A 16,862-nucleotide genomic window follows, 5' to 3' on the forward strand; every position below is an offset into this window, starting at 1 on the left:
ACAAGGGATGGGATTGTTTGAAGGTGAAAAAATCACAGGAAAAGATTTACTTAGCTTATTCTTCCATCTTTAGTACTCCCCAACTAGTGTAAACAGAGAGAGATTTTCCAACAGATGGAAAAATTTGCACCTCAAATCCCTCAGGACTCAATAATAACCCCACATCCTCTCTCCCTGCCTTCCTCCCTTTCCCTCCCTCCATCCCTTCCTCTTTAATCTCAAAATTGCACGAAAAAAGCTATTTTACTTTAAATTTTAATTATTAATTATAACTTAATGTTTTATGGAGTGCTTATTATTTTTCAATACTATTTTAATTAACCTAATCTAATAATAGTTCTCATTAATTTACACTTTTATTTGTATTTACAATATTCTTAGGATTTTTTAAGTATATTTAAATGTAATGAATATATAGTTTCACTGGTCTTTGCTTTGTAATAAATAATAAAACGTTGGCACTATCAGTTTTGCCAATCTGAGTGAGTGGACACTTGGGCTGGTGGACTGCATACATTTCTACTTTACTAAATTTTGCCAAATTGTTCTCCAAGACATTAGCATCTAATTACACTCCCATTAATAGTATATAATGTTTTGCATAGCTCCATATCACAGCCAATATTTTGCACTAGTAAGCTCTTACATCTTTGCCAGTTTGATGTGAAATGACATCTAATGTGGCTTCATCTCTATTTCCCTGATTCATAGTGAAGTGAAGCATCTTTTCATTTTTTTATTGGCCATTTGTCTTTTTCTTATTGTACATTAGTGTTCTTATTGTGTATTAGAGTTACAATTATCTTCTCCCAGTCTGTAGGCTTTTTCACTTTGTTAATAGTATATCTTGATCAGAGTTCCCGTCGTGGCTCAGTGGTTAATGAATCCGACTAGGAACCATGGGATTGTGAGTTTGATCCCTGGCCTTGCTCAGTGGGTTAAGGATTCGATGTTGCCGTGAGCTGTGGTGTGGGTTGCAGACGCGTTGCTGTGGCTCTAGCATAGGCTGGTGGCTACAGCTCTGTTTGTACCCCTAGCCTGGGAACCTCCATACGCCTCGGGAGTGGACCAAGAAATGGCAAAAAGACAAAAAAAATATATATATATATATATCTTGATAAATAGAGGTTTTAATTTTAATATATTGAGTTTATTAATCTTACAGCTTATACTTTTGGAGATTTAACTCCTTCCTTAACTGAAGGTCATTAAGTTGGTCACTTATATTTATTTCTCCTAAGTTTAGTGTTTTAGTTTTTCATAAATGGGTATTCAATTAGAGTGTGAAGCAGGAATCCAGTTGTACTTGTTGCCACATGAAAGCATTACCATCAACATTTAACAAATAGTCCACTGACCTGCCAGCTCTGTCATATATCAAGTTTTTATACATATATGGTCCATTTCTGGGCAATTTTATTCCATTACTATCTTTTCTATTTCAGAGCCACTGCCTTAACTATAGCTTTATAAGAAGACTTAAGACTTGTTAACAGAGAAGCATCCCCCACCCCAACCCCTACTCACATACCAATTTTATTTTTCTCTTTCAAAAATTGACTAGATTTTTATGCAGAGGAGTAACATGATCTGATACACATTTTTAAAAAGGACCACCCTGGCTATTGTGTAAAGAATAATAATGACATCAGAGAGAAAGAAAAATTTGCCAAAATTATGTCCTTGAATAGATGAAAGCAGATGGCAACCAGTGGAAATAGGAGGGATTAGCTTTGCAGAGCAACATGCAAAGTTCATCTATGGTAATAAAGCCAGAGTCTATGTGTGCAGATGCTATGATGTGTGGTAAGGGGAATCTGGATATTCCTCTCTGATTGCTTTACTCTTTTCAGTGAAGTCATCAGTTAAGAGTGAAATGTTGAAAGTTTAAGAAAGGAAATGGTGTAGAATCACTGCTGAGGAGAAGAGGAAAATAAATGACTGCCTGGAGGCATTGAAGCCCATGTGAGGTTTGTGGTCATTAATTTAAAGTGAGAACAGTGAACATGGCCACATACAGCTATTGAGAATTGGGTTTAATCAGGATTCCAGTTTTTCTAATTAAGGAAATAGAGTGAAAGATGATAAAGGAGTTGAGGTAAGTGATTATAATAGTGGACAGGAAATTTAATCTGGATAAAGAAGGAAGTGAAGACATGTGAGTGAGAACTCTGTAAAGTGTAGGGTCTATGAGGTTAAGGGATTGTGGGGGTCAGCATACTTGGGGAAGGGATGTAGAAAGAAGGGAAGCAGGGTAAAGAGAACACAATGCATGAAATTCATATTAGGAGAGGGTTGCTGCTATTGGCAATTACAAGGTCAATGTTATGAGTGGGGCAGGCTTCATGGCATGGAACCTGCACAATCAGGCAGGGCCCCATGCTCAGAGGGCCTTGCACTTGCTTTAATGCTCTGCTGGCACCATCTCAAAATTCCTATTTTTTAACATGGGCCTTAAATTTTCATTTTTCTCTGGGCCCCCCATATTATGTAGCCAGTCCTGGTTATGAACATAGAAGTGAGTGGGTATTGTAGGTGGATGACAAGATTACTGAAGGAGAGGAGTTCAGGGAACCACAAAACAGGAGTGTTAAAGGATAATCCACATGTGAATTGAAATTGCCAAGAATTTAGAGAAGAATAGTATTGAAGGCATTGACAGGGAGCTAGGAGCTAAAAGAGAAATGAACAGCAATAACCCAAAAGTCAGGAGATGCCAGCAGTAGTGACATCCTGATTGGGTAGTAGGTGATATAATCTAAGGACATGAAACTCAAAGCTGAGGGTTCAAGGAGAAGGAACACAATGCTGTGAGCTGCAAAAGCAAAAACACTGGCCTCCCCTCCAGGCCCGCTGTGAGAGGGCTGTGGGAGACAGCAGCAGGCTTTAGTAGGGTTCCAGGGAGACACTGTTCTCAGGGCAGGGCCAGGTTTCCCTTAGAGGGAGAAGGTGACAGAGATTAGATAATAGGTTGGAGACAGAGGAGACTTGGATGATGGCAGACCTTGAGTGCGAGAACTCATGGACGGACTTCAGGAGCTGGGACAAGGAGGACATAAAACAGGCTGTACAGAGCCCTGTAGGATTAGGAAACAGGAGGAAAAGGTGAACTGCAAGACTGGGGTTCTTACAATGACTAACAATGAAGGATAAAGGGCATGATGAGATTAGTCCAAAGGATTCCAGGCAGAGAGTGGAGGCAAAACTGCAAATGTTGGCAGATAAAGAAGGGCTCCCTTGTCACCAGTGTTGATGGGGGCAGAAGACCTAGGGGAGGGGTGGTCTTTTTACTTGCCTTGAGTGTAAATGCATGCTGAGAAATCATTTATCTTTTAAAAGTTTTATAACTGGCATTCGTAAAATAGTAATTAGGACAGGAAGCAATAAAAATAAGTTTTTATGTTTAGCCAATAATACTGTAGTTACATGAAAGATACTAATCTCACTGCTCTGTAATCTCATTGTCTTTTAGGGGGTAAACATTCCAAAATAAATGTAAGCAGGTATCACAAGTTCAGTAACTCGATTTCTTGGAATGCATTGCTCCAATGTGGCTTTTTATTGCACTAAAAGTATTTTGCAAGATTTACAACTATATTTGAACAATGTCCATCTTTCTAACTGAAGTATATGGCTTTTGGACTAATTAACATAGAGCCTCCATTTGTTTTATTCTTCAAACTTCTCTAGTAAAGATTTTCTTCAGGTGATAATACAAAAATATCATTAAAAAATAAAGTCATTTATTTAAGAATTTGACATAGGCTATATGATAGCTGAGTTTCAAAAAACTGTGTGCTCAACCAAAAGCAATGTATAGACCTTGTTTGGATTCCAATTTGAGAAATAATTCTGTGAAAAGACCTTTGTGAGACTTCTGTGGAATACTTTAATTCGTCACATATAAACAAAGAGTCACATAAAAAATTTTTATCGTTTGCCATATAATTTAGAGACACCCACTAGCTTATTCTGGCCTCAAGAACACCACAAAAAGGATTGGGATTTAAAGTTAACTGTCAAGGCCTCTAGACAATCAGCAATGAAATCTCCTGTACCTTAAAGCTATAAGTAGCTATCTGCCCTCCCAATTCAGTCAAAAGATTAGTCATTTGGGTCTTTGCCATGAGTGCAAGTGAAGGAATGATGAGCCATCAATCAAATAGTTTGGACCTTATGTCAATAGCTGTGATCCTCATTTTTTCTTTTTTCTTTAGGGCCAAACCCATGGTATATGGAAGTTCCCAGGCTAGGGGTCAAATCAGAGCTACAGCTACTGGCCTACACCACAGCAACACCAGATCTGAGCCATGTCTGGGAACTACACCACAGCTCACAGCAATGCTGAAACCTTAACCCATTGAGCAAAGTCAGGGATAGAACCTGCATCCTCATGGATATTAGTCATATTTGTTTCCTCTGTGCCACAACAGGAACTTCCCTCATTTTTTTACATTTTAATATTTCTGTGTAATCAGAACATGGTTAACAGTTGATAGAGACATTTAATATATGCCTTTTCTGCTCAAATGCTATTATTAAATTGATACTGTATCTTACAATTGATGACATGTTGGAATTGAAGAAATATGGGAATGTATGCCATTTCTTGTTTTGGAAATTGCTCTCTTGGGTCTGTTATCTCAATTCTAGTTAGATTACTTAGCCAGTGGCCCCTGTTCCAATGAGAAACAAAAGTATACTACATTACTCCCTTGCATAAAATTCCCAACATCCTCTATTTTACTTACATTAGCTTTTTCTAATGAGGTCAATGACATGTCACTTAATAAATAATATAGGAATGGCTCAATGGTGTTTTGTTTGTTGTATCAACTTAGGGCTAAGTGAAAAAACTAGAAGGAAAGACCAAGACAATGGAAATTGTAAATTCTCTCTCCTTATCTTCCTTGCTACAGACCGGACTTCCACCATCAGAATAAAGTTCCCCATTTCAGAACCTCTGTCTCCTTCAAATTCCCACAGAAGAGATCTGAAAATGATCAGCTTCTTTTTGGGGATCCAAATTGACAAGGGCATTGCACACAAAATATAGTGGTAAATGTTACCTGGATTTGCATATAAGACCATTATGACTCACACAGTCATCTTTCCACAGGTTTAAAAATTTTGTCTACACATACCGAATCTTCAAAGAGAAACATGGGTATTACACTATACAGGTAAGGACACACAAGAACTCCTATAACCAAAATGACGAAAAGCTACTGGTGGGTGAAGAACCTGAGATGTGTTGGGGGAGGCATTGGGAAACACAGTTTAGAATTAGTCAGATCAGTAGTTAACCTTGTCTTTCTTTGAGGGTAACTGGAATGCACTAGAGCTGGGTCCCATTTTTGAAAAAACGAGGCTGTTATATCAAAAGTATAAAGGCACAAATTCTCTCCCGGGGTCAACTATACCAAGCTGAACTCCATATAAGACAACCGTTGAATCAGAAGACTAAACAATGACCAGGATGGGTGGAAAGGGAAGATGGGGAGAGGCTGGGTACCCTAAGTCAAGGGGGCTCTGTGACCATATGAAAGTACAAAAGGAAGCATCAGCCGACAGGCAGTCTTAGACATTTCTTTAACATTTCTGGTTTACAGAGCGCTAAGCAGAAAAACCTTTTTTCCTTTGAAGTTACTTCTCTGTCAGGAAGAGTATAATAAATGTCACTGAATCTTTAATTATTAACAGAGAATCCTGCAATAATCTTTCTGAAACATTTGAATAAAGGTTAAGCAGATCTCTTAATGCAGGATTTCTCAGAATCTTCAGTATGCTAATGTTCATTGTGAATATCTGAGAGAGATTAGAATATGCAATGATCCCCAAACACGTATACATTTTTTCTTTTGCTACAAAGGACATTATTGAGGCAACTGACAAAGTTTGAATAAGGTCTGGAAATTAGCAAATAGTGTCACATCAAGATTAATTTCCTCATTTTAGTGTGGATATGTAATGTTCTTGCTTTTTAAAAAATAAGTATTTAGGGTTAAAGGGATATCATGTCAGCAGCTTATCTCCAAAATTTTTTATACATCTACAGAAATTGTCATATGATTTTCCTTAGTTTTCAAATATGATTAATTATGTTGATTGCTATTCAAATGTTATATATGAAACTTCAATTCCTGGGATAAACTCCCACTGGGTCATAATGTATGATCTTTTAAATTTCTTTTCTATGGCCACACCTGCAGCATGTGGAATTTCCTGGGCCAGGGGTCAAATTGGAGCTATGCTACAGCTTGTGGCAACACTGGATCCTTAGCCCCCTGAGCGAGTCCAGGGATCAACACAGAGACAACACTGTCCCATCCTCACAGAGACAACATGAACTCCTTAACTCACTGAACCACAGTGGGAGCTCCTCCAACATTTTTTTAAAAGAATATATATGCACATTTATATATTTAGAAAGAGAGAATGAAAAGAAAATATGATAAAATGTTAACTTTGGGGGTGTGGGTGAAGGCTACATATGGAAATTTTTAAAATTTTTTACAATTTTTAAGTCTGAAATTATTTCAAAATGTAATATTTTCTAAAAAGCAACTCATGTTAAACATTTATTTCTTTGTTGTGCATATTTTGGGAAATTCTGGACAATTCCTAATATCACATTTTGTCTCTTATCTGGACAAAATACAGAGGCAACTAAACCATTTGTAACTCAGACATGGAAGGGCATTTTACTGAGGAGCAGCTCTGTGCTGTGCTGGTGGCTGCCTTGGGCTGATGTGAAAGCCTTACCTGGTATCTCCCTGCAGCCAACTTCCATGTCAGCCTACGTTTCTGTTAAAGAGTTTAACCACATGGCACATAAGAGAGCCTTCCAGTCACCCTCTCACTGGAGCCCAACTCTGTGGCCATATGAGAACCACAGTGCTCATCAAGAAAATCAAATACACAAGAGCAGAGGAAGCTCTTATGTTTTAACATGACTTCTATAACATTATATTAGAAACCTGAACTTCGTTTATAACTGCTACACAGAAAACAACTATTTACAATTTACCTGAGTCATGTTGATATTCCCATTTTCCATTGATTGATTGATTGATTGATTGATTGATTGAGGGCCTCACCCACAGCATATAGAAGTTCCCAGGCTAGGGGTCAAATCAGAGCCACAGCTGCTGGCCTACACCACAGCCACAGCAATGCGGGATCCGAGACTTTTCTGTGACCTACACCACAGCTCACAGCAACATCAGATTCTTAACCCACTGAGCGAGGCCAGGGATGGAACCCTGCATCCTCATGGATCCTAGTCGGGTTCATTAACCACTGAGCCATGAAGGGAATCCCCTCCCTCCACTTTCCATTTAGATCAGGACTTTTTTCTCTTGTTTTCCTCTCATGGAGATTCTGAATTCATCAAGTCTGTAAATTGCATATTTTGCATTTCCCACCAGAAGTCCACCTGTGTTAGTTCTCTATGAGAGCAAAGCAGGGCAGAGTCTAACAGAAGCTCTTAGAGGGGTACCACCCACAGTGTACCTATAAGAACTGCCCACAATGTGGCAAGGATGGGGACCTACTTGATACTGCAGACTGAAGTAGGGACCTCTTGACTGCTGATCCTCTTTACTCAGAGGAATGCAAGTCAGAGTTCCATTTTTTAAAGGAAGGTTTCTGAGTCTTGTGTGTGGTGTGAGCTCCCACACATGAAGTTCCCACCCTGAAACTGAACTCGCTTTCAGTTCTCCACTCAAGAGGCAGCCCTGAAAACCACTGTTTTGAGAAGTGTCATTTTTCACACATAATTGCACAATAACAACTGATCTCCTTCTTGAATTTTTGCAGACCGTGGAAGGTGCTAAAAGACAGATCTTTCCAAACCTAAAGGAACTGATCTCCAAGTTTGAAAAACCAAACCAAGGGCTAGTGGTTCACCTCTTAAAGCCAGTAAAGAGAACCAGCCCCTGCCTGAGATGGAGAAGATCGAAGATAGATTTGGATGGTGTTTATGGTAATAATTCTCACATGGGGACCAGACAGGAACCTTAGTCCCATTTCTACCACTGGCCTACTTTGTAGAATCAATACAAAGAGATGACTTTTCCTGTTGTGTTAGCTCTAAAAAGCTTCATCCTACTAAGAGCACTTTCCGTCTTGTTGAAAAGTGGTGGTGCCTTTTAGTTCCTGGATGTGGCAAACACAAAGAACTCTCTGTGCTTGGACAGCCTAGGGAGCAAGCCTGGTTTCTCAGAGCTGACTGCAAACTCATTCTGTGACCTTGTGCAATCACACAGGTTTGGAAATAGATGGCCAATGAGAAAGTTGCTTCAACCCTCTCCCTAAGGCTCATCCTGTTACATTTTGCTCAATATTTGCTAAGGAATCATTTATACAGTGTTAGGGCACACATTATTTCAGCTGCACCATGAAAAGCCATGGGGAAAATGAGAGATGGTCAGGAAGTCTCAGTGCAGCAAATCTGGACCATATCCCAAGCAGCTACTCTTGCTTACTTCTCCACACCCCTTGAAAGCTGCTCTCAGAAAAGAATCTAGTTACAACACAGTTACAACACAGTTCCAATTTAACCCAGACTTCTGGAGACATTTACAGTTTAGTGCTGTTTTTTCATGGTGGGATGTTTGGTTATAGCCCCATTAAAGGGATTTCAGTCATCAGTGGGCAGGTGATGAGGATGCGAGCAGAAGTGCTAGCTGGGGAGAAGGGAGAGGACAGAGCATTCCAGCGAGCCTGCCATCCCCCCTACACCCATTCTACTCTGTCCACAGTGAAGCTGCCCTTTAGGCTACCAGAGCAAGCTTCTTACCTCCCCAACAAGCCTAAGCATGGCTCTTTGATTATGAAAAAACAATTTGCTTCTACCATTGTTTCTCTGTGCCCCTCCCCCATGCAAAGGTGTGTGCACCTCTGTACATGTAGAGTTGCTTCCTATAGGCTTGGCTGCAGATGGCTGTTTTCTGCTGAAACTTACAGGAAAAAAAAGAGGAATGGGGGCAGAGTAGAAACCCAGGAATGTACTTGGGCTGCAGTCCTTGGGCAAACCCAGATGAGTTGCCGATGGTGCTTGGGCAGTATTTTGTCTCAGCAATAACAAAAGAACCTCAAATCCGGAGGGGAGAACTCTTTGGAATTTGTCTCCAAGAACTGGGGGAGAGCCTTACCGCACCAGCTGTCCATGCTTGGTCAGCCGTGGCAGCAGCTTCCCAGATCCTCAGCTACCTGAGGGAACTTCCTCCCATCAGCTCACTCTGTCTTCATCCCCCCTTCCCTTGGCCTCCTTAGAATAAGCCTTGGGTGTTCTCACATTGAGAGGCACAGGTTTTCTGCCGGTAAGTGGAAGCATCTAGTACTAGAAACTCTGACGTGTAAGCAGACCCCCTATTTTGCCAGGAGAGCTCCCCGTGGTACCCCAGCCCTTGATGATGTCATTTTGATGTTGATCACCCTGTGCCTGGGGAGAAATCTTTTCTCCTTTGTTCACGGTGACTCCTGGGTATCGAGCCTCATGGCTGGTCTTCTGCTTTTTGTCCCCAGAGAACAGTAACAGTGATTATGTGGACGTCTTGCCTTGAAGATAAGGAGACTGGACGAAGCACTTATAGAAGAGATGGGATGACAGCTCTCACTAGCGACCCTGCTTCTTCTGCAGGTGTAAGTCTGAAAGGCCAAACTCCAGGGGACAATTTAGACTCTCTGGTCTGAGTGAATGAAGATGTTCTGTCCACCAGCCTCAGACAAATCATTCCCCCATCCCCACCGCTTCCCATGCATACACCACAAGCAGCTTTGAAACTCCTTTTCCTCGCTCACTCTTCTTTCTTGGGGTAGAACACCTTGGATCCTTCTCCTTGACTTGTTAAAGGTGCTACCACTGCATCACGGTTGACACCCTTCTTCCAGATCAGGCAATCAGGGGGGCAAGCCTCCCACAGAAGAGAGAGCACAGGCTGCTGGTTAGGAGTCTGAGTTCCAGTCCTGTGGCTATGTGACTCCAGACAAACCTCTTCCCCTTTCCAGGCCTCCGTTTCCTCATCTATAAAACAAGTGGCTGGGCAGGGGGATACACATCTGCCAGCCCCTCTGCTGAGCCTGGTTGTATCAGGTGGGAGTGGGGAGTCCAGGTGTGATGAACATGTGGGCAGCATCAGCAGGGGATTAGTATCCCAGCCTGCCAAGACAGCCAACACATTCTCTGCACCTGCCTATGTGGGTCTTGGTAGGGTTGGGGTCCCTGACCCACTCACGCACCCTCCTCCCTCCCGCCTGGGCAACTCACCTTCTTTCCAGTCTTCCTGCCAGACATCACCCTGGAAACACTTTATCTCTGATGCTGCCTAGTTTTATTTATGCTAATCCCTTCCACAGCATGGATATGGCTCTGCATTCTGGTACCTGTGGGGATTTTGAAGGAACTCATGTCTGGTTCCTGTTCCCTTGAATCCTCCACAGCATGTAGAAATGTGTGCTGCCCAGAGCCAGGCTCCATCAGAGAATCTACTGACTAGAAGCTCATTCTGAAGAATTTGTCATATTGCTTCTAAAGTCCTTTGAATTTTTCTGCTAATTCACATTTTAGAATGGATAGGCAATGAAGTCCTGCTGTACAGCACAGGGAACCATATCCAGTCTCCTGGGATAGACCATGATGGAAAATATGAATATATATGTATATATGAACACACACACACACACACACATATATACATATGGCATAAATGGCTGCAACATTGTAAATCAGCTATACTTTAATACTAATACTAATACTACTACTAATAATAAAATTTGATTTGTGTGGAATGTACCAAAGTCTATGCCCATTCTCTCACCCATCTTCAAATCATAGTGATTCATTTCATCCCACTGGCCTTACCTTTTAAAGTTATTAAAGAGAGGAGCTGAGATTTATTTCCAGGAAACATGAAGAGACATTGTGTCTGGAACCCCAAAGCATGAGCCATTCTGAGTTCTGGGTTCACAGCAATCCATAGCAGAGAAGAAGCGAAATGCAGCCATATTCAGAGAGATGGGAGCCAAATCCTTCTGGTTCGTTCAAGAAAAGACCCAGAAGCAAGCCTGCTCTCCAGGGTTCCACATTGGGTCTTGGATTCCTTTGCTACAGAACAAGAAGCACATTCCAGTTATTAGACCCCACAGCAATCTTTGGCATAAAAAATATATTCAGGAGTTCCTGTCATGGTACAGCGGAAACGAATATGACTAGGAAACATAAGGTTGCGGGTTCGATCCCTGGCCTCGCTCAGTGGGTTAAGGATCTGGCATTGCCGTGAGCTGTGGTGTAAGTCACAGACAAGGCTTGGATGTGGTGTTGCTGTGGCTCTGGAGTAGGCCGGCAGCTATAGCTCCAATTAGGTGCGGCCCTAAAAAAAAAAAACAAAAAAAGACAAAAAAAAAACAAAAACAAAAAAAGAAAGAAAGAAAATATATTCAGTGAAGATTTCTTAAATAAATGACAGACTAAATCCATATGTACAAAAGGTGGTCACTCATTCTGGATAGCAGAGATTTGTCTGAACTTTACACATTTCAAAATTCAGTAGAACAAGACTATTAGTTGAAGACTGAGTAGAACTCTCATAGCAGTGATTTCTTTTTCTTCCTTCCTTCCTTTCGTTCCTTCCTTCCCTCACACCTTTCTTTTCTTTTGTTTCTTTCTTACTCCCTTCCTTCCTTTCTCTCTTTCTCCCTTCCTTCCTTCCTCCCACTTCTCTCCCTTTCTTTCTTTCTGAGCACCCACACATAGCAATTTATGTGATGCTTGGTCCCCAGTGGGATTTCAGCATGTTTCTCACATGAGCCAGCCACTTTTAATAGCTGGTGTACACACCATTCTAGAGTTCCCTGAAATGTTTTGGAAGACCTGAACATGTTAAGTGAAGAACAGCTGGACACTCTGGGTATGTGAGACTGCAAGAGAGATGCTTTAATTAACTTCAGCAGCTCTTTTAAGTGTTTGAGGTGCTGTTCTGTGAAAATGTGAAGATGCATTGGGTTCAGTGGAAGACAGCAGAACTCAGACTAATGACTGGATGTTTACAGGAGGGCAGTTTTAGCCAAATACAGGGAAGAACTCTGAACCCACTGGAACTATCTTACCTTCCTACAGCCTTTACCCTTATAGTCCAAGTGGACTTAGGTATGGAGATTTGAGTTAATCACGTCCCTTAGTTCTGAACTCATTATTACCATCGATCTACAAGCACTGTACTATATGATACATGCCCTTGGTATGTACACATCCTTGTAGAATATACAGAATTGGTTGTGACCGTACAACTTTTACATTTACATACATGATACGGTGCTATTGCTCCAATTCTGTTACTACATTTTTTCTCTCAATAGTATGTTTGGTTCTACCCCTTATTGTTGAGTATACCTCTAACCCAGTGCCTCTTACTGAAGCACGGTACTCCACAGCATGCACCCACAACATTTTGTTTACTTGTTCCTCCAGGGATAGACATCTAAGCTGGTTCCAACTCCCTGCTACCGGAAACAATGCTGTGATGAGAACCTCGAGCAAGTCTCTTTACGGAAGTATAAGAGACTTCCTCTGGACTATATGTGTGGGCCATAAAGGGTTCTCATAGTTAATAATGATTATGATTCAGCCCATCAAGTGCTTTTTTGCCTTAGACTTTTTGCTTTTTTTATCCTTGTTTTATAAGCCCTTCCCCATTCAAAGATCATGAAAAAAATTACCTTACATTTTCTTCTCCTGTCTTTATGTGTTTACCCTCCACAGTTAGAGAAAGACTTTTGCCTCTTTCACTGACATATATCCAGTGTTTAGAAAAGTCCTTCACCCACAGTAGCTACTCAGTAGATATTTGCTGAATACATGATGAATCTGGGGTTAACCTTTGTCCAAAGTGAGAATCCAACTTTGTATTTTTGTGTATATATTGAAGTAGTTTTCCCATTACGACCTCCTTAATAATTTATTTTCTCCCTTTGATTTATGGTTTCTCCTTTATCGCACAACTGTTCTGATACTTTGTAATGTATTCTTGTCTGGTGCAATAAGCACTCTTATTTTTGTAAACCATCTTTTTAAAGCTATTTATGGACCTTTATTCCTCCGTATACGTTTTAAAGTAAATAAGTTTCTCAACCTCTTGCTGGAATTTTGAGTAAACTTGCAACGAATTTGTAATTAGGGCAAAACTGTCATTCTTGTGATGTTTTCCCATGCATAAGCATGCTACATCTATTTATTCAGGCCATCTTTTTTGTTCTTTAATGCAATAGTAAATTTTCACCATAGAAGTCTTGTATATTGTTAGATTGATCCCTATTTTTAGTTGCAATAAATTTAAGTCATATGTTTTATTACATTTTTAGCAGATGATGGCAGTAGCAAATTATTTGTGCTCTCATTAGATCTACTGGTTATCTGTTGATTCTATTATAAATTAAGTTGTAAATTCCATGTACATGATTTTGTCAGCTATAAATGACAGCATCTCATTCTCTTTCCACACTTAGGATCTTATTTATTTTCCATGTTTACTTGATTGTCTAGGACCTGCAGTGTACATTAAATACTAGTCATGAAAGTGGACATTCTGGTGGTATTCCCATATTACATGAAATTCTTGGAAATTTCCCCCATCAAGCACAATGTTTGTTGTAGACTTTAAGAAGGCTATTTTAGTTTTTATCAGAATTGTTTTAAAATTTATTAAATGATTTGTCTCTGTATCCACTGAGATAATCACATTCCTTTAATCTTCATACCATTATAGAGATAAACTATATTAGCTAAGTTGCTGATGTCATACCACCTTTGCATTACTAAACTTGATCATGTTATATTATTTTTAAGAAACTGTTAGATTGAGTAATAAGATTTTTGCTTTAAAGCTTGTAGGCCAAATAGAACTACAGTTTGCTGAAGCATAATTACACTAATCATAGAGAGTGAATTAAGCAGTCTATTTCTTCAATATTTTTGCAGCAATTTTGAAAGGTAAGGATTATCTGTTATTTGAAAGCTCATTAATACTCCCTTGTAAAACTGAGAATGAAGTTCTGGTGAAGAAGGAAAGGGAGTATTTTATTACTATTTAAGTATCTTTAATACTTATCAGCTTACTAATTATTTTGCCAAAGTTGACATTGTTTTTCTAGAAATTTATCCATTTTGTCTAAGTTTTGAAATTACTGGCATATAGTTAATATTATTAAGGTAGTCATCATATCTCCTCCTTCACTCTGTATCTTTATTTACTCTTTTGAATAATCAATTTTAGCACTGTAATGGTCCTTTCAAGACTTTTAGTTTTGTTAATCTTTTTTTGTTATTTTTTTTAGATTGCTATTCTTTGTTTCATTGATTTTTACCCTCATTTTTAGCTTATTTGGCTTATCTTCAGTATTTATTGTTTTCTAAATAAATATATTTAAAGCTATAAATTTATTTCATAGCACTACTTTAGCTATACCTCACAAATTTTAACATAGTATTCATTGTATTCAGGTCAAAATATTTTTAATCCATGGAGCTCCTGTTGTGGTGCAGCAGAAACGAATCCAACTAGTAACCATGAGGTTCCCAGTTCGATCCCTGGCCTCGCTCATTGGGTTAAGGACCCAGCATTGCTGTGAGCTGTGGTGTAGGTTGCAGACACAGCTCAGATCCCATGTTGCTGTGGCTCTGGTGCAGGCCGTGGCAGCTGTAGCTCCAATTCGACCCCTAATCCCTGTAAAAATGTCCTTGTCAATCCAAAGATAATTTAGTAGGTTGTAATTGTTTACAAACAAGTATTTTAGTTTTCAGTTTAGTATAGATTCCAAACTATACAATTAAAGTTAGATAACATAGTTTGACTTGATATCTGAGGCTTTCTTGATATGAACATTCTGTGACTATTTCATTTGTTTGAAAGGAATTGTTTCTTCTATTCATTTTAAAGCTGTCTTCACACTGACTTCCCGTTCTCTAGAATCATGAGAAATAAAACCCACACAACCAATGGTATTTTGTTACCAAGGCCTGAGCTAAAGTAGAAATCCCGCTCCACTCTTCCCAAATATATATATTTGTCTTTTTAGGGCTGCACGTGCAACATATGAAGTTCCTAGGCTAGGGGTCAAATCAAACTGCGGTTGCTGGCCTACACCACAGCCACAGCAACACCAGATTTGAGCTGAGTCTGTGACCTACACCACAGCTCATGGCAATGCCGGATCCATAACCCACTGAGCGAGGCCAGGGATCTGCCCACATCCTTATGGATACTAGTCAGATTCTTAACCCGCTGAGCCACAGCAGGAACTCCTGCTATACATTTTGTTTCTTCTTTTTTTCTCTCTTTAAGCTTTTTATTAAATAAATTTGAATGAAAACCTGCTCCTGATTTGAAAGCTCTACTTTTAAAAAAACCATTTTCAGTGGTTTATTAAGACCATAGTTTATGAAAACCTGTATTTTTGCTTTTCCCTACAATATTTAAAATGTATTGTTATAATTAAGCATATGCTCATTTCCTTCTTGACATCATCATTAATCATTTTTCTAAACTCTAAAATTTGAATTATTAATTACTAGCTACTCCTTTTGGATCTTTTACTATTTAAATAACGGTAAACTTTACCAAATAAAACAGCCAAAGGCTTTTAAAAAGAAATATAGAGGAATAAACATGCGATTTTCATTAGCGTTTAGAAATTTTCAAAACTTCTTAAACCTATTATAAGCAATTACTATGCTCTAGGAAATTAGGATTTCAGATACCCCAGCAATAAAGAAATCTCTGGACCCCAGAGAACAATCATCCTCACCTCCTACCTACTTCCAAACACACAGAACTCTTCCAAGTTCACTTCTCTTCTTACTGGCATATTTCCTTCCAGAGTATTTTCAAAGATGATCTTTCAGTAGTTTACCTTTTGCAGTTTTATATGCCTCATATTTTTATTTTACACTCATTTAAATGATAGATGAACTGAAAATATAGGTTTAACACTCTTTTCTTTCAACAACATCAAATATTAAGCCATTAAATTTTGTATCTAGGGTTTTTTGTTAAAAGCTATCTAACATCAGTTTAATTTTCTTTTATAGCCAATCTGCTTTTCTGGAAATTTTAAAGGTGGTCGTCTTTATGATATTAAATTTTGCTATACTGTGCATGAGGTTTTCCTCTTCTATCCTGTTTGAAGGTTTAAATGCCATTTTATTTTTAAGATTTTAATCCCTGTACTTTTGGAGAATTCTCATTTCTTTCAAAGATGTCTGTTTTCTCTCTCCTACTGGAATTCTCAGTAAAGAAGTGTCATCTGTTTTACTCATCCTTCCACATACTAGTTGTTGAATGATCTTTGGAAAATTACAAGACTTTTCCAAAGGAAAGTACTTGTAAATAAATGTTACTTATCATGAAAAGCTGCCTTTGCCGTTGCTAGACAAAAGTGCAATGCCCAAAGATAACCACAAGAGGTCAGACAACCACCAAGAAAAAAGGTACTGAGTTTGGCGTTTTGCTTTGTTTTGTTTTGTTTTTCTCTTTGTTTTTTTTTAATTTTGTACTGCTGAGGAACCATGAAAGCTATAAAACCAGAAACATTCCTCTCATTAACACTCATCTCTCATTTGAATGCTTCATTTCCAGTGTCCATATCAGGATTAGCTTGTGAGCCAGACTTGCCTGAGTTTGCAATTTGAGATGCAAAAGAAATACTTCTGCCACTCCTGTTTGGAGTTGAAATTCTTGCAGTTGAGCAGATTTAGCCCCAAACCATTCAGAATGAATGTTTTCAAGAGGCACTAGAGTCAGTTCTGTCACTTACTGGTAGAGTGACTTTGGGCAAGTTGCTGTAGCTCCCTAAGACTCTGGTCC

The 16,862-nt window shown here is 39.2% G+C and overlaps 2 protein-coding genes across 4 annotated transcripts in view; one reads left to right on the forward strand and one right to left on the reverse strand.

Annotated features, from left to right (window-relative positions):
- SH2D1B (SH2 domain containing 1B) overlaps positions 1-10,798 on the forward strand; it is a 32,259-nt gene extending 21,461 nt beyond the window's left edge. Inside the window, exons 2-4 of the mRNA XM_021089509.1 lie at positions 5,120-5,183; positions 7,822-7,987; positions 9,532-10,798. Coding sequence (XP_020945168.1) covers positions 5,120-5,183; positions 7,822-7,987; positions 9,532-9,569 — 268 coding nt within the window. The 3' untranslated portion in view covers positions 9,570-10,798. The remainder of the gene's footprint in view (positions 1-5,119; positions 5,184-7,821; positions 7,988-9,531) is intronic.
- C4H1orf226 (chromosome 4 C1orf226 homolog) overlaps positions 10,237-16,862 on the reverse strand; it is a 342,511-nt gene continuing 335,885 nt past the window's right edge. For all 3 annotated transcript variants that reach the window (XR_002343371.1, XR_002343372.1, XR_002343370.1), the window contains one exon: positions 10,237-11,110. The gene's annotated coding sequence lies outside the window, so the exon portion shown is untranslated. The remainder of the gene's footprint in view (positions 11,111-16,862) is intronic.

Source organism: Sus scrofa, chromosome 4, assembly GCF_000003025.6.
Source record: "Sus scrofa isolate TJ Tabasco breed Duroc chromosome 4, Sscrofa11.1, whole genome shotgun sequence".
NCBI classification, from domain to species: Eukaryota; Metazoa; Chordata; class Mammalia; order Artiodactyla; family Suidae; genus Sus; species Sus scrofa.